Genomic DNA, 22667 nt, shown 5'->3' on the forward strand with positions numbered 1-22667 from the left:
CAAAACCTTTTTGGCGTCATTTTGTTTGTCGGGCATAGATATGCTTATCAAGCTATAATAGCATTTCCAAATGACTAGCTTAGTCATAATAAATGAATTTTTAACCAATTGGTCTCGTTGTTATTTCCCTATACTTCTGAATCGAGACTAACTGTTATACAAAGAAGAGCACTGTCTTCTGTATGTTCACAGGTGTTCTGTTGTAAACGCGGTGCGCTTAGTCTTTATTCAATTATATATTATATTCAATTATATATTAGGAGATGAACAAGCCGGTTTTCGATCCGGACATTCGACTATTGATCATGTTTTTGTTTTGTACTCCTTAATTGAACTATATTTGTCAAAGGGAAAAAGATTGTATTGCGCATTTGTGGATTATCTAAAGGCATTTGATCTGCTTGATAGGTCCTCCTTATGGTCCAAATTAAAAGCAAATGGTGTAAATGGTAACATTATGACAGTGATATATAACATGTATAATACTGCAAAGTCCTGTGTTAGGGTAAAAAATGTCCTGTCGGTGCTCTTTGACTGTAATATTGGTGTTCGCTAGGGAGATAATTTATCCCCACTTCTTTTTGCTCTTTATCTTAATGATCTTAAAGTGGGTCTGCATTGGTAAGAAACATGTCTAGCGCCATCATAAGGCTCATTTCTCTCTGTGGTGCCCAGCATGTCTCCCATAATGCCGAGCGGCGTGCATCAAAATTAACCCGTTCCATACTGAATTCTGATATTCCCATAGACTTAACACACACACAGGTTCCCGTAGGGGATGGCCTAGCAGCGCAGCGGCTCGCTTCGCTCCCGCATTATCTTGCGCAGTCCAGTGCATACATTCACTTACCACAGATATCTAGATATCGATACTGTTATAGGTTGTCACCTATCACTTCGCGATGCGCGATCTGCATGTATGTTCGGTGCTTTCAAACAGTGTCTTCGACTGTCTTCGACTGTCTTCGACACTCAGATCGTTTATTCTGATCATTGTGTCGAACTTCAATCTGCGATTATATGTCGCGGATACGACTTGGTAAATGCTGGATCCAGTGGGAGGAGATGCGAGCTGTTTATCGGCAAGAAATGAACAAGATAAACGTTGCCCTTGACAGCCTATCAAGCCATTCAACACAGGATGACTTTGCTGGTCATCTGCTAGCTGCTGGATGTCCACCACTGGGCATCAGCACTGGTGTCGAGCCTATGAAGCTGTGTGCCAGGATTGCGGGATCAGCCCGTCGTGAAAGTTCCACTTGCACTCAGACTGAGTCAGAAGCCTCTGATAAGCCATGGTGGGTGAAACTCAACTTGTATGATATACAATTGTACCTACTTTTTATTCAGTTGCAAATGACATTCACTGAACGCTGAATTTATAACCTTCCAAATCCATGTAACGACTAACGTTACCGTTACTCGAATTACCGCTGCGTTGCCGTTGATGATCATCATAACATCGCGATGAACGATGACAAAATTTAAAACAACCTTACTCACGTTTTTTTTTTTTTCAGTGATTATTACAATAAATACTGACGTCCAACTTACGACAAGAAGTGTCTATGATGACTTGATGACTAGAGCTAGACCTAGGCCTGATTAAGTCAATTAGTGAACGTGTACGGTGTAGACCCATAACGGGCCATATCAGTATCACTATCTTATCAATCAGTATGAACGTTTTCATTTTAGCGTTTACAAGTATTTTTAAGGTTATTGTTCCTCACAAACCCAGCCTTAACAAATTGTCGAATGAATTTCTAGGAAGGGAAATCATGATCAATTCAAGATATGTTATCTGTTTTCCAATTGCAATCTCGAGATGTTAGCTTGGTGTCATTTCTCACATGTGTGATAACAATATTCAGGGCAGGGGGACAGCACATAGATATAGGAACCGCATGTACATTTGTTCTGGTACTACTAGGCCTAGTAGTTTACTAGTAGTACAATTTGTACTATTACTACACTGTACTAACGTTTAGATCTATATAACTCTTACCGTCTAACCGTTAGTAGTAGCAAAGATTTATGTGTGAGAGATATTCGTAAATGCATCTGGAGCTTTCCCTCATCACTCATTGTGTTGGACTTCATGAAAACTCAATAAAGAGCATGAAATTGAAGGAATATTTTACTGCACATCATGTAGATATCTAAATCAGCTGGCCCGACGAAGAAACCGACGGCCACATTACAGTAATTCACCGCCCAGCGATGTTTTTCTGCTCGCTGCGCTGGTATGGTGTATAGCGAGTAGGTCATTTGGCTGAGTGAGTGGATTGTCGCGGATCTCTCTCGCGGCAAGTAACCCGTTCCCTAGCGATCGGCCGAAAGATCGAGGCCGCGCCGGGCGGGCCGCGCCGGGCGGGCCGGGCTGGGCTCTCGGTACCCCACCATAATTATTATGCACTGCTTGTGTGTGTTCTCTCGGCTCTGCGCACAGCTGCTGTGAGATCGTGCGCTGACCGGCATGCAGGCGGCGATCAGCCACAAACGATGTAACCACAGAACTATAGAGTTCTGACTAGAGTTAACCCGGCCACCGGAAGTTTTGATAGATGGCGCTCTTTACAAAAAGTTCTGGCATCAAAATAATGGCCAGTGCAGACCGGCTTTAATGAAGTTACATGAAGGTATGCTACTCCTGAACACTGCATTCCAGCTTGTGTCTTTAACTAGGGCGCTATCGACATGTTGTCTTTGTGTCTTTCCCAGTGCAGTCTTTGTGTGTGTATTTCTTTCTTGTAATTTAATTTAAACACAGTGCAGTGCATAAATGATGTCCTTTTTTTCTCTCTTTCTCTTCTCTATATCAGACTTTTCCTTTCTTTTTACCACTTCTAGTTGGGTGTCTCCCTTTTTTTTTCTCCCTCACTCTCTTTCTTATTTCTTTCTCTCTCTGTCTTTTTGTCTCTTATTAGTATCTCTTCCTTGTTATTCTGTGTTATGATTGTGAAGATATTTTAATTGTGTTTTGATTTATGTGGATTGTATATTAGTTATATTGTTATAGTTATATTTTTATTATTTTATATTTTTATGTCTGAATTATGTATACTTTGTATTATTTATATTGTATTTTTTCACCTGGAAAATGATTATCTTTTTTGTTGGAAGAAAGACAAATAAAAATATCTGTATCTGTATCTGTATCTGTATCTGTATCTTGAATATTTTTTGAGTCGTCGCTATAAGGGTCTGGACAATGTGGCTGAACAAATAAGAACAAACTTAAGCGATGATGATATTGAGATTTATTTACGAATGTTCATATTGTTATATGCAGACGACACCATTGTAATGGCTGAAAATCCAGATGACCTTCACAATGCTTTGAATGCATTGTATGAATATTGCAATTCATGGCTTCTTACAGTTAACACCACTAAGACTAAGGTTATGGCATTTTCTAGAGGGAAAATTAGAAATAAACCTGTTTTTACTTTCGGAAAGAGAGTTCTTGATATTGTTGATGATTATGTATACTTAGGGGTGACCATGAATTATAATGGCCGTTTTAAATAGTAAAGCAATTTCTAAACAAGTTTGTAAAGCAAAAAGAGCTATGTTTAGTGTTCTCATTAAGATAAAGAAATTTAATTTGTCTGTTGACATTGCGTGTGAATTATTTGATAAATTAATTCTCCCGATAGCATTGTATAGCAGTGAAGTGTGGGGGTTTGAGGACATTAATCAAATAGATATTTTTCATAGGAAATTTCTGAGAAATGTTCTGGGAGTAAATAAATCAACAGCAAGCTGTATTGTTTATGGAGAAACAGAAAGGTACTAAACTTTCAAGCACAGTCAACATGAGGATGTTACATTTCTGCTGTAAATTACTAAAAAATATGCATGAAGATGTTGATAATTTGTTTCACTCTAGATGGATTGCAAAACTTAAATCCATTCTAGAAAACAGTATCCTAGGAAGTATTTGGTTGAACCAAGGCTATGTTAATACTGTATGGATCCAGAAAACTTTGGAGTTGCGAATGAAGGACATAGATACTCAAAATTGGTACAGTGATGACAATACAAATGGTCAATGTACAAATTAAGAACCATATGCATTTGGAGCCCTATCTGAGTCGACTTGATTATGTAAAATGGAGGAATCTCTGTAAATATCGTTGTGGAAATAGCCGCCTCCCTTGTGTTAAAGGCCGTTACACAGGTATTCCAAGAGCAGATAGGCTGTGCCTTATCTGCAACTTGGACCTAGTTGGAGATGAATTTCATTATTTGTTTCAATGTACATATTTTGACTTGGAAAGGGAAGCTTATGATTATTCCCTCTAAGTATCGAATCCGTCCAAACACTTTAAAAATGTCACTTTTGCTCCATACAAAAAAGGTAAAATATTGTCCAATCTTGCCAAGTTTGTTAAAATTATCCTGCTCAAGTTAGATACAAATGTGTAACTAAGTCTAATTGGAACATGCTCATTTTTGTACTGGGGTTGTGGTACTTCTCCTATCTCTATGGCACATCTTTACATTGTAACTATTCAATTCCTCACTTTTGGTATTCATCTGAAAATTCATGATCTCATTTTCCACTTACCATGTACTGTATATACAATTTGTATGCCCAAATACTTTATCCATGTATTTTGAAAATGGAATGATATATTTGTAGCTGTCAAATGATTAGCTGAATTTTCAAAGCTAGTAGCAGACCTATAGCCTAATTACTACAACCCTAGAACTCACCACCTTTTCTTTTTACACGACTGTTTAAAAATATGGTACACTACATAACTACAGTGATAGCTTGTTACAGCGAGGTCTTCTGGACCTGGAAATTTTGTTGTATTTGTGTACATGCATAATCATATGAATACATGTTTTATGTATGCTAAAGTATATACACACATATGGGTGTACATGGGTACCTTGATGTCCTGTTTGTGTCAGGCATCCCTTTGCATCGTGTTTTCAATGTACTTTATGATTATTATATTTGTTCATACATGTATGTATATAATGTTAACATCATGTTTGTTGTATTTTACTGTCACAAAGACATTGTAAATTTCTCATACTCCTAAAGGGGTCGTTAGAAATTGTTCAAATAAACTTCAAACTTCAATCTTCAAACTTCAGCTCTTCTTTGTAGCGGTACGCACTATTTTTTCACCCGTTCCGCTTCATCATGAATATTCATCAGGCAGTAAGATACTGTACTATTAAGTGCTCAGAACGCTGGATACGTGCCATAGAATGTAAAAACGTATCGCCGGGAAATATAAAAATCTCGAAAAACTGCATAATCGGGGAATGTTAAAAAGTCTCGCCATGAGATGGAGAAAGTAAATGTTCAGTTTATCCGGAAAATGTAAAACGCTGCCGGGAAATGTAAAAATCATGTATTTCCACGGTATTACGGATACATGTAGCTGATGAGTATTCATGATGAAGCGGGACGGGTGCCCAAATTGTGCTTACCCTCTTTGTATAGCGGTTAGTTTCGATTCAGAAGTATAGGGATATAAAAACGAGACAAACATATACAATTGGTTAAAAATTCATTTATGATGACTCAGCTACTCATTTGGAAATGCTATCATAGCTTCATAAGCATATCTATGCCCGACAAACAAAATGACACCAAAAACATTTTGCCACCTCAGGTGGCACCAATACCCCATTTTTCGGGTCTTGACCCATGGACTAACTCTTATCTCCACCGTTGGGCATTTTCATTTTGTCCATTTCAGGACATGCGCTTACCACTTACCGGCATTGTGTGTGTGTGTGTGTGTGTGTTTTTGTGTGTTTGCGTGTTTGTGTGTGTGTGTGTGTGTGTGTGTGTGTGTGTGTCTTTAATTCTTATTCCTTAGAAAGAACTTATAACTTGTAACTTTATTTTTCATTTCCATCAAATAAACATGAGAAATTATGTACAATGCATAAACTTAACAGACAGCGAGATAAATGGCTTAGGCGTATAAGAAGTATATAAAAGTGTTTGCAAGCGCGATAAAACAGCATTCTAGTGTTATAAGAACACGATATCAGCATCTGTAAACATGGTAAATGTTATCTTGTCAGTGCATTGTGACACATAAAGCAAGTTCTATCTATTGAATAATACTTATTGGTCAATTCTATTCTAATCAGCTTTCCGTAGTCCTCATCACCAACCTCATACATGAAACCTTCTGTTCTGCGCTGTGAAATAGACTTAATGATATGTACATTTGAGGACTTTCAGAGTGAATTTCTCTGTAAAAGAGGGTGTAGGAATGTGTCCCCTTTAATTTCCTAAATAACATTTTGCATGGCAATACTGTAAGTAATCCGGTAGATATAAGTAATATGTTTAATGAATATTTTGTGCATATTGGTCCACAACAGGGCTCTAAAATCGATAAGAGTAATTGTGATTTCGCAGATTTTCTGCCACAACCAATAGATTCATCCTTATTTTTAAACCCAACTGATTTTATTGAAATATTAAGAATTGTCTGTGCTTTTAAAAATAGTTATTCTGTCAGTCATGATGAAATCAGCACCAATTTACTTAAGCAGATTATAGGTAGTATTTTGCCTCCCTTAGTCCATATCTTTAATCTATCTCTTTCTTCTGGTATTTTTCCAAGTTCCTTCAAAATAGCTAAAGCCGATTTATAAAAAAGATGATCCTACGTGTGTAACTAATTACCGTCCCATTTCTATTCTCTCTAGTTTCTCCAAAATACTCGAGAGAATTGTGTAAAATAGGTTGTATGGATTTTTGTGTCAGAATGATTTCTTCAATCCTGATCAATTCGGTTTCCGAACCAATCATTCTACTGATCACGCGCTAATGCAATTATTTGATAGAGTATCGAGTGCCTTGGCAGATCGCAAACATGTAATTGGTATATTTATGGATCTGAGCAAGGCATTCGATACTCTTGACCACAAAACATTATTATATAAGCTACGACATTACGGGGTTCGGGGTACTGCACTTACATGGTTTGAAAACTATTTGTTATGTAGAAAACAATTTGTTTCCTTTGATTCAGTATCCTCCAATACACTACCTGTAACATGTGGAGTTCCCCAGGGTTCGATCTTAGGGCCGTTATTGTTTTTAATTTACATTAATGATATTTCAAACGCATCATCTATGTTACAGTATATATTATTTGCCGATGATACAAATGTGTTTTACTCACATGCTGACCTAAACCACCTAGTTGTTATTTTGAACAATGAATTGCCGAAATTATCTACATGGTTTAAAAGTAATATACCGGCACTTAATTTAAGCAAAACTAATTTCATTCATTTTAAATGTAAAAAAGCTGATTTGCCAGAATATGAATTGTATATTGATGGTATATCTTTTGAAAGGAAAATATTTAATAAATTTCTTGGTGTGTATATAAATGAAAACCTAAAATGGGATGATCATGTAAAACACATCATTTTGCCTATATCCCGAAACGTTGGCCTGTTAACTAAGCTTCAGTGTTTTTTACCAACTCGTGTATTGTTTACCCTGTATAATGCCTTAATCTTACCATATATATCGTATTGCAACATTATCTGGGCAACCCACAAATGTAACACAGACCGTATACTTCTCCTACAGAAAAAAGCAATACGAGTGTGCAGTCGAGCACGCTCTCGAGATCACACCGACCCATTGTTTTTCCAGCTTAAATCCCTTAAGATAAATGATATAAATTTTCTCCAAAAAGCTGTATTTATGTTTTGTCTCAAGTCTAACCTCTTGCCTCCAATATTAAACAAAATATTTCGGTCAAATTCAGAGATTCACTCTTATCCAACCAGACAATCCACAAATTCACATTTATTTAACCCCAAAACCGCACTCGCGCATCATTTTATCAGACACTCCGGCCCTGACACTTGGAATTCCCTTCCCATCGAAATTAAAAACATGACCACTATGTATTCATTTAAGAAGGCTGTAAAACTTCACCTCCTTAAGCAGTATTCCCCAGGATAACATTCTGATTCCTTTATTGTATTATACATAATCAAATGTATATGAATATGTACGTGATACATAATGCATGGATGTGTGCATACACATATCGATTTATTTATCTATCCATATTATGAATATGAGTATGTATATGTATGTATAGGATAGGTACATCATGTATATTATATGAGCATGTATGTGTACGATGTGCCTTACCATTACTGCGTACATAAAACAAACACGATATATTTTGTTCAATGTCAGACAACAATATGTATAAGATATTTTGTATTCACACATTATTATTTTCATAGTGCATATTTGGTCATTACTATCATTACTATCATTGTAAAGTAGTTGGAGTGGTACCCATACACTCTGTAACTTTCCCTTTTTCCCCTATACCCTTCCCTATTTCTCTCTTTCTCTATTCCCTCTTCTATTCAGAGTAGGTAAGCATATAGTCTCCATACCGTCAAGCCTCGGCTTATTTTGGAGACCCTTCTGTTTAAGTTCCATAAGCTAGTATATTTGTATTTGTCTTGTATAATTGTACTAAAAACTATGTGTTGATATACTGTTTGTCATAAATGACATGTACATGATCCTATCTGATGTAACGGAATTAAGCAGAAATAAATCAAATCAAATCAAATCAAATCAAATTTTTTAGAGTGAACTGCATTAAAGGGATTGTACAGTTTCGGTTGAAACCTAACTTCAGATTTCAAACATTTTTGGTGAGATGATGAGAAAGTTTTTATGAAAATGAAAGAGCATGTAATTTTAAGAGGAATTCAGCGTTTATTTGATGAAATATATTTTAGAAATGGCTGAAATATCCAAAGAAGAGCGATCGTGATGAAAGACTTTTATTACGATCGCTTTGTTTTGCTTTGTTTTTGGATGCCTTAGCCATACCAAAACCGATTTTTATCAACAACAAAAAAAAACCCTTTGAATACCTCCTAGAATGATATCCTCTGTACTATTTCAAAAGTGGTTCCCTGGTATCTCGAAAAAAGTTCAAAGCCAAATTCTCATCTCCACCAATACTAAACTATCCCTTTAATTCAAAATCCCCCCCCCCCCCTTCTTCTTTCCTGTGTACGACCCTGGCATCTGATGAAAATAATAATAGGGCCTATACTCGAACTCGTTAAAGGCAATAATTCAACATTTGCACATGAAACAAAAACCCAGCATTAAAATAGTTCTAAAACGTGAGTTAGGGATAGAAACAACCACTGTAAAAAGCTGAATCCGTATAACTAATATTAAGTGTTGTTAAATACACAAAATGTGAACAATAGTTAAATCAAAAATGTTTCCAGACTATTTAAACCGTCTACAGTTATGGTTTACTAACGTTAAACACTGGAAAATCCTTATATTGTAAGCTGTATTGCGAAAATTGAATATGGTAGGATGTTTTGTGATGCAACAGACCTATAGCCTAACATGCATCAAATGTGATATCTTGATTATCAATCATTATTTTTTTTTGTTCCCAAAAGTAAACAAGACCTTTAATCTTATGTACCCTGACGTCGATGCGACAACAAACTCTTGTCTGAGTCTCTGAATGTGTCAACACTCGACGCTAGAAAACCTAGACAATCCTTTTCCGCTGATTCTTGGTCTTTATCGTGCCGTACACTGCCTTCATTTACAGTCCCGTGTTCGTGAAGGTTGATACCGCCTTTCGCTTCAATCTCTCTCCAAACCTACTGTATCCACTAGACCGCTACTATTAACCAGTGGAAGAGGACTTCACCACGAAGGTGGATTGAAAAGCTGTCGCCAAAGACGCATTAAGAAAAATGGTGAGCGAATTCTGGGTGAAGGAGGCGAAAACACTTTGTAAAATAATTCTATGTTACGTCTCTTAGGCCTATTTCATTGGAAAGAGTGTTTGAAGGTGGATTGTTACGGCACAAATTGTTGCCCCGTCACAAATTGTCGCCTATTGTCGCCTCCGGCTCGGGGCGACAATTTGTGCCGATCCCGAGAGTTGGCGGCACAATAATTGTCTCCCCTGCATAAATTGTCGCCTGACGACACTTCGTGCTGCTTGTGCAGTTCCCGATTTTTGACCTCCATAGCCACATTTTGTGCTGGCAAAATTAAACGTAGCTGCATATTGTCGTCGTCCATGCACTATGAATTGTGGTTGGGGTGGTTGCTGCGGTGTTATGATTTGGTGGGGTGGGTATGACTGGTAAGTTATGCGTATGTGTGTGTTGGAGAGGGGCTGCATGGTATGTGCTGTGTTTGATTTGTAGGTGCGTATTATGTGACTTGTGTATGCGTTTGCGCATAGCTGTGTGTGTTTGTGTGTGTGTGTGTGTGTATGTGTGTTGTGTGTGTGTGTGTGTGTGTGTGTGTTTGGAGTATGATAATACAATGATTATGTGGAAATTGTTTGGACAGAATGCACGAAGATGGTACAATTTTTTTTTTCACTTTGTATATTGGGCGTTCACAGGGGCTGCAGACCCTGGGCTTTGTGTGTGTGTGAGTGTGCGTGTGTGTGGGTGTGTGCTTTTTTACCTTTCAATCGTGGCTTCGATGGATCATTGACCTGTGTTAGCTTATGGACCAAAAACATTAAAACATTGGTTCGGGAATACTTATATTTGCGTCAATATCAACAATGAAGTGTCAGTTGTGATGTGATGACGTCATGGCGTATTCTCATTATTATCACAAGTGGTAGCGATGGACATCTGAGTTTTTACGAAATCTGTGATTAAACAATTAAATTCTATAACATTCTCGGTTGTCAAAATGTACTTTAAGATTCATTGAGCTTTGTAACCGGAGGGCCAAACCCCAAAAAGTCGCTTACTTAACGAGTGAGTTGCACTCTCTCTACAAACTAAGTAGACCATGCTTATTTTCAAGTTTCTATTGTAACAAACAACATTCCACTGGTATACCTCAAAAAATTAGTTGCGAAAGCCTCCAAATCCAAGATGGCGTCCAAGATGGCCGCCATATTTACTGAATTTGTTATTTGAAAGATAGAATTTGATTGAAACATAAGATTTCAACAAATTTGATGTCATATGAAAGAGAATAAAATTTCCTACAAGTTGATACCATTTTTGTGGGTTATTGTGATAACTGGATTGAGATTCTAAGGAAAAAAACACTCATTTTTAAATATTTTTCTGAAAAAAGGAAAATCATGAAAATGCTTGATTCATTATGAATCAAAGAAAGAATGAAGGATTATCTTGAAACATCTTATGAATTTTGTTTGACATATAATTAATATTTGGAGAAAATTAGGGGTCAGTACCGTTTTCGGTTCAGGAGTTATAATGTCTTAAACTTGAAAACTCACTATGTAAAAATGGCCACTTTAGTTGTGACAAGACTTTGTTGGTCGTAAAAAAAGCCTGCGCGCGCCAAGACTGCTACGCGCACCACTGGCACTGGCGCTTGTAGCAGTGCCAGTGAAGCGTTTAGTAGTCTTGGCAAATGCAGACTTTTTCTTTGACAAACAAGGGTTTGTGCCTGCAAACTAACTTTTCATACCAAGTGGTAGCTCAGGTGACGTTGATTGCTATTATTTCAAAGTAGATTGTTCTGAAGCAGGTGAGACGAAGCAAAAATTATCTTTCAAATAGAGGTAGAAGCTTGAAATAACCTTGCTATATAAAATTTAAAACCAAATTTGGATCAATCACTCAAAAAATTCAAGATTGCAGGCCATCAAAGCTGACATAGTGTATTGCGCCAAAGTAAATGTATCATTTCGACTTGTATACAATTTTGTCTGTTTTGGTGTCTATATATATGGTTGTTATATATTCTGAACATTTTAAAGGTAGGGAATCCCATTTGCATGCCTTAAATGAAGAGTTGTACAAATACAGTGGTATGTTGAAGAGAGTATCATTTTAGAAACTCCCATAAAGTAATGAAAGTGGAAGGTAACATTTAGTACACTTTTTTGACCGTTAGATTTTGAATTGAATTTTTTTCGGGGCTCACCGTAAATTCCAGTACATTACTAGGCTACCTTTGCAGACCCATGCACTGCATGTGTGTCCATCATGTATATTTTGTGAAGAAAGTTCATCAAAACTTACAAACATTTCTATATACATTCTTGCCACACACTCTATATGTTATTACATCAGCTCTTATACTTTTAGATTTGTGTTTATGGATAAAAAATACAGAAGACTGCAACAAAAAGGCGTAAGTGTGGCTGACATACAGAACTACTGAGTAGTTGAGTTTTGTGCATTATTCAAATTGTAGATAACTGTTGACTTCCAAATTTCTCAGCAGTGGCCTAAACAAGTCCCCTGAGGTTCATATTTAATGTTTTGCTGCATTTTGGGAGGTCTGTAAAAGGTATCCCCTACCTTTAATGCTATTTCATACCATCTTAGGTTTTTATGGAGACATTTTTCAGAATGCACCATGAATATTTCTCTAAAAAGTTGCAAAAGATCAAATTTTAAATGTTTATGAAAACCATTCAGAAATTGAAATCTTTCCCATATAATCAATATTTGGAGGTCAGTATTGTATTTGGTTCAGGAGTTATAATGTCTCAAACTTGAAATCCCATTTTACATACTATGTATTTGCACGCATCTGTTCCCAAAGACGTCACAGAGGGTCAAATCGAAGATCGTGCTTACTTTTCGAGTTGCACTCTCTCTATAAACAAAACCACACATAATATTAAGCATACTAAGCAATGTTCCGTAAGTACACCTCAGTAAATTTGTTGCAAAAACCTCCAAAGTACAGATGCGGTCCAATAGGGCCGCCATTTTTATTGAATTTAACATTTCAAACATAAAATTTGATAGAGACATTGGATTGCAACAAATTTGATGTCATATGAAGGAGCACAAAACTTCCTAAAAGTTGATACCACTTTAGCTGTGTATTGTGATAAATGGGGGGGGGGGGTTTGTTTGCTTCTCTCTTTTTTTTTGGGGGGGGGGAATCCATATTTTTATATTCTGTTGAAAAAAGGAAGAAATGTAAAAATGCATGATGTAGTATTTATCAAAGAAGAACTGAAGAATTATTTTGAAACCTGCGATTGAGATTGAGATTTACTGAGATTGAGACATAATTCATATTTCTGGAATAACAGGCAATATCATACACTGTTGACAAGTTAAAATCTAAAACTTGAAAAAATTATATTCATGCATTATAAATTTTGCATACAATGTGTTTACATGGTCACATGTAATACTGTAATGGTCTAGTGACTTGCAAGTACCTGCATGCAAACTAACTTTTCATGCCAAGTGGTAGGTGACGCTGGTCGCTGTTACTGTAGCATTTCATCATAGTAGATTGTTCTTAGGCAGATAAGATTGAACAGAAAGTATTTTCCAAAAAGAGATAGGAGCTTGGAATTTGGCACAAATTTTTTCAATGTGTAATAATTAGTGATAAAGACAGTATCCACACAAAATTCAAGATGGCGGTAATTAATCGAGGTTGTCTGTCAAGGCATTATTTCCCATTAGTGCACGTAAAACAAAAACCCAGCTTTACCTAATTCCTCAAGCTAGTTCTAAACTGTAAGGTAGGGATAGAACAACTAATGTACAAACTGTAATAAGTATATTTAATGCTAAATATTGTTAGATGTACTGAATAGATCTGATAAGATTTTTTTTTTATATATATAATTCAAATTCAAATTCAAATTCAAATTCAAATACTAAATTGTTAACAGTTATCATGGTTATGGTTTCTTGAAAAGAAATGGTGATATCTCCGTATGTTTTAGGCTTTATTATGATTTTTTTTTACATGGTAGAATGTTTTGTAATACAACTAACCTGCACATATAAATCGAATGTGATATCTCTCCCAATGGCAAACAATACCTTAAGTGTGTTGCGTCAAAGTTAAATCTCAACTTATAACTTGTAATTTGATATATATTTTTGATCTTCTTATCTTTCTGTCTATTACATGTTTCTATACATCCGAACGATATTGTACTAGTGTAAACCATATTGAGGGTCTTATTTTTTGGGAGGGGGGGGGGGGGGGGGTGGAGCTCATTCCAGTGTTTGGGTAAGGCCTAATCTTTGATAAAAAAAAGAAATACTATACGATTCTTTACTTGTATGTTACTCTGCTGTTGTAGAAAACGCCTGAATGATGATGGTATATGTGTAATAATGTCTGATCCGTAGATGTCCTTGAAAGCCCTTCTGATCCGAACCCCCTCCCCCCCCAAAAAAAAAAAAAAAAAAAATCCGACATGGCGGCAATTTCTCAACTTTGCTCTTAAATGTGTTGTGCGAAATTACTTTTCAGTATATTGTTCGAATAAAATTTTCCATATTGATTATTCGTGCTGTATATTCACATTTAAAAATAAGCATGCTGAAACTGTATTTACTGTTATCAGATTTTTCTTACACTGTTTTTGGGCTTATTTCATGTGGGTTATAGTGTCACAATTGATCTGAACTTATGTCATTGGTAGATGCTTTCCCATATAAGATATCAGGATCACTCGAGAGTGAAAATGGTCATTTTCATTTATTTTGGAGTGACCTCGGGGATCACTCGAAGAGTGACGAGTGATCCCTATTCAAAGGCAGGGCTCGACACTAACGTTGGTCCTGTGACCCGGGGCCACCAAAAACGCACGTCGGGCCACCAAAATGTCAGAAATGAAGAATTTGGTGGCCTGATCGGGCCACCAAAAAAGTCGGATATTTGCCTTTGGGCCACCAAAAATAAAAGTTAGTGTGGAGCCCTGCCTAAGGTCACTCTAAAATGAGTGAAAATGAACATTTTCACTCAAAAGACACTCTAATTTCAATCTAAATTCACCGTTTTCTATTATTCACTCCTCACATCAAAAGTAAAAACTTCCACTCGATTTGTTTTTTCTCTTTCGGAGAGTAGAATATCACTGGTTTTAAAAATGTGTCCATAAAAACCTAAGACGGTTTAAGATATCACAACAGACAAAATTGTATCAAAATCGAAATAATGCATTTAATTTGGCGCAATGCACTATGTCAACTTTGATAGCTGTCATCTTGATTTTTTTTTTTGAGCGGTTGATCTAAATTGTGTCTTAAACTATCTATAACAAGATTGGTGCCAAGTTTCAAGCTACTACCTCTATTTGAAATTTTGTTTGCTTCATCTCATCTGCTTCAGAACAATCTACTTTGAAATAATAGCGATCAGTATCACCTGAGCTACCACTTGATATGAAAAATTAGTTTCCAGGCACAAACCCTTGTTTGTCAAAGAAAAAGTCTGCATTTGCCAAGACTACTACACGCACTACTGGTGCTGCTACCAGCGTGAGTGGTGCGTGTAGTAGTCTTGGCGCGCGCAGACTTTTTTATGACCAACAAGGTCTTGATCACAACTAAAGTGGCCATTCTTACGTAGTGAGTTTTCAAGTTTGAGACATTATAACTCCTTAACCAAAAACGGTACTGACCCCTAATTTTCTCCAAATATTAATTGTTTGTCAAACAAAATTCTTGAAAAGTTTCAAGATAATCCTTCGGTCTTTCTGTGATTTATGCTTAATCAAGCATTTTCATGATTTTCCTTTTTTCAGAAAAATATCCAAAAATGAGTGTTTTTTCCTGAAAATCTCAATCCAGTTATCACAATAACCCACAAAAATGGTATCAACTTGTAGAAAATGTTATTCTCTTTCATATGACATCAGATTTGTGATTTGAAATTTGATGTTTCTATCAAATTCTATCATTTAAATAACAAATTCAGTAAATATGGCGGCAACCTTGAACGCCATCTTGGATTTGGAGGCTTTCGCAACAAATTTTTTGAGGTAGACCAGTGGAATGTTGTTTGTTACAATAAAAACTTGAAAATAAGCGTGGTCTACTTAGTTTGTAGAGAGAGTGCAACTCGACCTCTGTTTTTAGCTTTTGGCCCCCCGGTTATTGTGTGGTTTGTCAAAGTTAACTTGAATAAGAAGGGCATCAATGTGCTAAGTATGCAAAAAAACTTGTCAAGGAATTTGAGCAGAAGTTGCTCAGATAATCCTGAAAAAAAAAACAAGGTGTCGAGTATAATGGTAGTACGACCTTGCGTAGCTTTCTTTTTAGAATTTAGGTTCTGTTCTGTCAGTAGGCTAAAACAGGGAGAGGGAGTTGCTTGTCTTTTTTTTCTCAAGAAAACGTTGTTTGCAGCTTTTTTTTTCAGACTCGTAGTCTCATCTTTTCATTTTCTTTACCCGTTTGTGTGTGTGTTTTTTTTTTCTTTTCCCGTTTGGGTGTGTGTGTGTGTTTTTTTTTTTTGTTTTGTTTTGTGTTTTTTAATAAGGTGCTACGATGGTGCTCACAGCAAAGCATGCATGAAGTCGTAAATAAGGAGAACTCCGGCAGACTCTTACATTTGAACAATTATAAATTGGTTAAACTGGGTACAGAGTTTCAGAATTCATAGTGACTGGGATGAGGAAAAAGAACGTTTTTTATAAAAATGTATAACAAGTGGGTGGGGGCTCAAAGGAGCAGAACAAAAGAAGAAATTATGCATGACTTCTACCAGACTTGTTAAGCAACAGTATTCTAATATAAATGAAACTCATAAACCATCATCCTTGTTTAGTGTAAGCTGTTTCGGGTGTTTCAGAGTGTTGGTTTCACTGCTCAAGGACCACAAAATGAATTTCAGATATTTAAACATGGAGCTGCCGATTTATATATTATAATGATATGAAATTACGAACATAATGTGGAATTCCCCTATACCACCTTACAGAACTGGTGTATTCAGCTTTTCACTGATCTCTATGTAGAATACACACACAGCCAGTCGACCGTTACCAATATGAGCATTTTACGCTCCGATGCACGTATTCGCTGACACCTGGTTTGCGGACGCTATTCAGGGTTTGCAGAGATCGCCTCATGCGAACCACGAGTGTTTCCCTGTGTCTTAAAACTGGACGTTATCGTAGTAGCTGGACATCTGTTTCGTTTTGTTTTTATTTGTTCGCTCTGTTTTGCTTGACGGATTTTCCCCTAGTTTTTCGTTTTGATTTTGGTGTTGTTGTTGTTGTTTTGCGTTACCATCACCCAACAGACTCTTTTGCTTATTCTTGCCATTTTTACGTCAATTAACCGCATGTCACAATCCTTGGTCGTTCAGGAAGCAACTTCGGGGTAATAGTTTCAGCATTCTCGGTCGTATCATACAGGTTATTTTGTTCCATTTTCTTTTTCAATTACATCGCATACCTCGCCTGTAATTTTGTACAGTAATGAAAACAAAAATCGACAGGATTTCATTTGAAATGTATAGGACGGAAAGTCACCTACAAAATACCACTGTTGTCATAAAACAGAATTGCAGGTACGATTACTCTCTTAAACAATGTTGATGAAAGGGCCTATGCATTACAGATATTCAAATACTAGTTTGATGATTCCAGCAAAATTATCTCTTACAGGGGGAGCCGAGTGAATCAACCAAGGACGTCACAATCGAATCAGTAATGACGCCAGAGGAAGGATTTCGTTTTGTACGCGATGTTCTAGGTGTGACGTCACCTGAAGACAAGATGACCTCTGACCCGAAAGGGCTCCTAGACGATGTCGTGTATTCTTGGCATCAATACATCCCATACCAGACAATTCATAGCATAGCCACGCCCAACAAAGAAAAGCACCGCCCTACACTCTTGGAGATCAAGCACGATATATGGGCAAAATATGGTGGACGCTGCTACCACAGTAATGTCGGATGTTTCATGGTGATAAAAGCTCTTGGTTTCCATGCAACCCTGGTACCAGGTGACATTCTTGGAACCAAAAGTGGCCACGTGGTAATTATAGTCTACAATCTATCGGGGGAAGGTAGCAAGCACATGGCAGATGTGGGCACAGGGGGCTGGCCGACATTCCAGCTGATCCCGCTGGATTTTGAGAAGGAATCTCCCGAGTACCACGAGTCCTTCTTGATATACAAGTTGGTGCGACAAGGTGATCTCATCTTACGCTTGCACAACGCGGAAAGCGACCCGATGTGGGCGGCTGGCTTTAAGAAATTCTTGAAGGACGGCTGGTACACCTTTACCGAGGTCCATCATGAAATGCCCGTAGACGTCTCTCATTTCGATGACGTAATGTCGATGTTATATACTGACGTGTCGGAAAAGAACCTACTTCTCAGCAGGCTTTGGTGTTTCGCCTTTCCCAACCGACGACTTCTTTCGATCAGGAATACTACTCTCTTGATAGAAAACGAAGAGGGTAAAGTGGAGAAAACCTACTTCCGGTCACGTGAAGAGATGATCGCCACTTTCTCTCGCTTTTTTCCTCAGTTTAGTGAAGACACACTGAATGCTGCGATGGATCAGGAAAACATTAAACTGGACTTCAACCGGGAGCAGCCTGCCAGTATCTTTTGAACGGTTAAAAGACGTTTTCTCTGAACAATAAATAGATGATGCGCCTAAAGTTTTCATGATCTTAGGAAAGTTATCGAATCTAACATTGGTCTGGCGGCCAGGGGCCACTTGAGATTGACGACAGCTAGGCCACAAAAACTCCCAAAAAGGTCAATTCTGATGAAAAAAACACAAATCAGGATAAGTTTGGAGCCCTTGAAATATACTAAACTTGTGAAGTTATTCTCAGTATGTGTGCGTCTTCGACTCTAGAATTGTGAAATGTGTATTGTAAAATCGGGAGTGGAATATCGTGCTACTCCATGAACGGTTTGTAATACAAAACAATCTTATTTCTCCTACAAACGTTTAATCAGGTTTTAACATTATAGTTTAGCAAGACGTCGAAATGTAATATATTAAATGTATACGTTATAATAAAGGTATGTTAGAAATATCATATCAAACACACTATTTCCTGATTCGTCAATTCAAAATTTACAATTCAGCAAAACCTGATTAGGGGAAAGAATGGTGGTATAACTGGTTTATGAAGTGCTGAATTTTTTTTTTTTTTGTTATTTTTGTCCTGGAAATTGACAGTATGTCGTAATGGTGACATGCATGCCTTACCTCCGATTTTGGAAGCAATTTATAAACCATGTTTTTAACATGATCTTGTATCTGAATCATCGCAATATCTTTATCATGAAATGATTTGATCATTGTTAGTAGGCTCTATGTTTAGAGGTGAACACCATCTTAATCTGCCTGTAAATGCATGTCTATTATTAAACCGCTTGGATCTAATTTAGCATGAGAGAAAGTTGGTATATAAAATATTCTGGAAATGCTAGTGCCCACTGCTAGGTGGATTAATTGCCTGATAACCAAGAGGCTTTATGGTCTTTATATTCCCAGTTTCTGCAATAATTACTGACAAACAAGTATATGTCTATCAATCAATATCAAGTAGTCATCAATTCATTAGTCATCAGTGCAATTATCAAAGTAACGTGGAAACAAAATACATTTACGATTAGATCATGACTTGTTGAATTTGATAGGCCGGCACTTGTTATTGTGATTCAGAATGAAATACAAAGAAAAGATTAAATTCGATTATATGCATTGTTGTGTCTTCGTTGAAGCCATATGATATCGGGATTTTTATTTTTTATTTTTGAATTGTCGATTAGCCGGATTCGGAGCTCTAAATTGATATAGATTTCATTCATACATATATATATATATATATATATATATATATATATATACATACATATATATAGCAATAATAAAGTCACAAGAGAGGAATGCAGGGAATGCATTAATAGCCAATCTTGATTTAATGAATAATCCGAATTTTCGAGGATCCTTCATCTTCTTCAGGGATGACAGTGCGAATATTCACAATGATTATTAAGAGTGAGGTGTTACTACTATGCTAGCGCGCGCAATGTGTGTGTGTGTGTGTGTGTGTGTGTGTGTATATATATATATATATATATATATATATATATATATATATACATACATATATATATATATATATATATATATATATACATACATATATATATATATATATATATATATATATATATATACATTGTCATGTAATTTCATAACAGGTTATGCCCCTGCTCATTTTCTCTTGTTGCTTGCAAATGTACGTTTATATTTGATTGTATTACTATTGAATTGGTGTAGTTTTATGTGCAATTCGAAAGCAGTTTAAGACTTTGAGTTGAATCGAATGAATCAGTTGACAAGGGAAAAACAAAATATGTTTATTAGTTTGACAGTTCCGATGCGATAACCGTCGTGGCAGACACTCTTTAATGTAAGTCACAATACAACAGCGTTTTATAAGTACATAGCATAATGATACTGTATATTGTACGATATATAATGATGTCTTCATTAGATGCATTATCGTAGCCGTAAATCCTCAACTTTTTTTTTCTGACAGCATTGAACATCGTCAGGAGATTTTATGGCATTCAACAGTAGGCCATATACAGAAATTTTGTGGCATTACAATAATTATGCAACAGCACGATGCATGTCATGATATGTACGGACTTTTTGTGAGACTTACTGTGGCATACGATAATTATGTAACAGTAAGTAGTATACAGACTTTTTGTAGCATTAACGATATTAACCAGCACGCCGTTTATACAGACTTCGTGCGGTATATTTATGTTATCAAACACTTTGAATATAAAAGTATAAACACTTTTTGCACTATTTTTCAAAATCCATTGTACACTTTGATAAACATTCCACTGGAATCAATAACGTGATGGAAACCAACTCGTGTGAAAGAATACGAAGAATAAGTGTAAATGAAATCTTAAAAAACAAAACAAACTCACAGCTCCTCTCATCCTCACAAACATGCATGTACCCCCGTGCATTTTGTTTCCATTGATTAAATGATCAGATAGATTATCATATCTTTTTTTTTTCATGGAAAATAAACAGGGAACTGAAGTAGGCCCTATTTGTACTGTATAGCAAACATTGTAAGTAAACAAAATTGAACAGTATAAGGATCAATATGACATGTCGTTGTGTCTCATCTTTTCTTTCTCCCACTTTTTTTTCTTGTCTTTTTCTCTTTAGAGTTATATTTCTTACATTAATAGTGCATGTATAATAGAAAACCTTCAATGTTCATACTGGATTTCAATTTAAAACAGCTATTAGCTGATCGTACTATTGTTGCGTTAATATGTTTATATAAATAAACAAATATATGAATGATGAATGAAATAACAATGAAATGAATACACAATAACTAGATAAATGGATATATAAATAAATAATGAAATCAGAACCTCTACCTTTCCTTATCTCTTTACTTCTCTATCTCCATACCCTATATTGGGTATATACTATATACCCAATATATTTATATCATTTACCTTATTTATCATTACCTGTGACATTTTATAAGTCTGACAACTTTGTCTTCTACATTATTACCTTTGATATATTTATCTCTGACATTTCAACTTCTTGACATTTTTACCTCTGACAGCATCACCTTGGACATTTTCCCAGACATCACCTCACAGAATCTGTATGATTTTTAGTTCTAACATTTTAACCCGTACTATTTTACCGATTATATTTTTACCTCTTACAGTCTTAAGGTTTTACCTCTAACATTTTTAACGTGACACTTTCAGACATTTTACCTCTACATTTCATACGTCCGACATCTTATCTCTGATATTTCACATACCTGACGTTTTTACTGCTGTTATTATTATCTCTGACATTCTAAACACGTGATATTTTCATTTTTCACATTCTTACCTCTGACATTATCACCTGTGCCATATTTGATTCTGACATTGTTACCTCTGACATTTTATCTCTTACAATTTTGCCTCTGATATCATACATTTTACATTAAAGCCTCTGAAATTTTCACATCTGAGATTGTTACATCTGACATTAATTTTCTGCACCCTCTGTAAGATTGTGGATGAATGATTTTTATGTGTAAATCGGCATCACTCCTTCCACACTCATTGTTGTTCAGTGACCCGGTAGGTATTTACGGTATTATGTTTGATATTATTACTACCATATTTAATGCATTTAAACGACTAAATCATGCAAAGCAAAGTGACTTTTCTGTATAAGCGGCAGGTACTGGGCTAATCGACTTTTGGGGATGCATGGCTGACGACCCTCTCACCAATGGAATAGCAAACGTTTGTCAAAGGCGTTGAAGTGGCTAGTATTCAACATATTCAAAACTAGAAACCTGTTTCAGATTCCCTCGCTGATTCTCGTTGGCACTGCATTCATTCACCGTCCTGTCCGTATTAAAAGCACATTGCCGTTTCCCGCGTAATAAACGTCAGTACCATCACTATGAGGTAGGACCTACGTAATGTAGTCACTCAGCTTGACGACAAACCACTGAAACCTGACATTTCTACAAGGCCCGACTGAAAAAAACTGCAGTATAACAAGAGACATGAGCACTTCCGCAAAATGGTGAGCAAAGCCCTCTCTTTCCAGTTACAGAACGACTTGTAGAATCGCTAATTTTTGTATAAGATGTACGGGTGTTTGATTCGGAACCGTTCTTTCCGAGTAGGACATCTCTTAAGAGTAAAGTAGGTGAAAGTATAGTTAATAAGTGAATTAGTGAATGGGTGACATGAGATGCAAGACACCATGAAATGTGTTTGTATTAAAGCTGTTTATAAAATGGGTTCAAGAATGTAGCCAATTGGAAGCGCTGAAAAGAGTCACGTGTGCGCTCATGAT

General features: G+C 36.3%; 1 protein-coding gene across 1 annotated transcript; it reads left to right on the plus strand.

Annotated features, from left to right (window-relative positions):
• The first annotated feature begins 9644 nt into the window (after nucleotides 1-9644).
• LOC139742099 (uncharacterized acetyltransferase YvcN-like) lies at nucleotides 9645-18877 on the plus strand. Its single transcript, XM_071652662.1, has 2 exons — nucleotides 9645-9786; nucleotides 17427-18877. Exons 1-2 carry the CDS (start codon nucleotides 9784-9786, stop codon nucleotides 18384-18386), a joined length of 963 nt encoding a protein of 320 aa, XP_071508763.1. The 5' UTR covers nucleotides 9645-9783; the 3' UTR covers nucleotides 18387-18877.
• The last annotated feature ends 3790 nt before the right edge of the window (nucleotides 18878-22667 follow it).

This window comes from Diadema antillarum, unplaced genomic scaffold (genome assembly GCF_040938485.1).
Source record: "Diadema antillarum isolate AM-2024a unplaced genomic scaffold, OU_Dant_1.0 seq00000979_RagTag, whole genome shotgun sequence".
Classification (NCBI taxonomy): Eukaryota; Metazoa; Echinodermata; class Echinoidea; order Diadematoida; family Diadematidae; genus Diadema; species Diadema antillarum.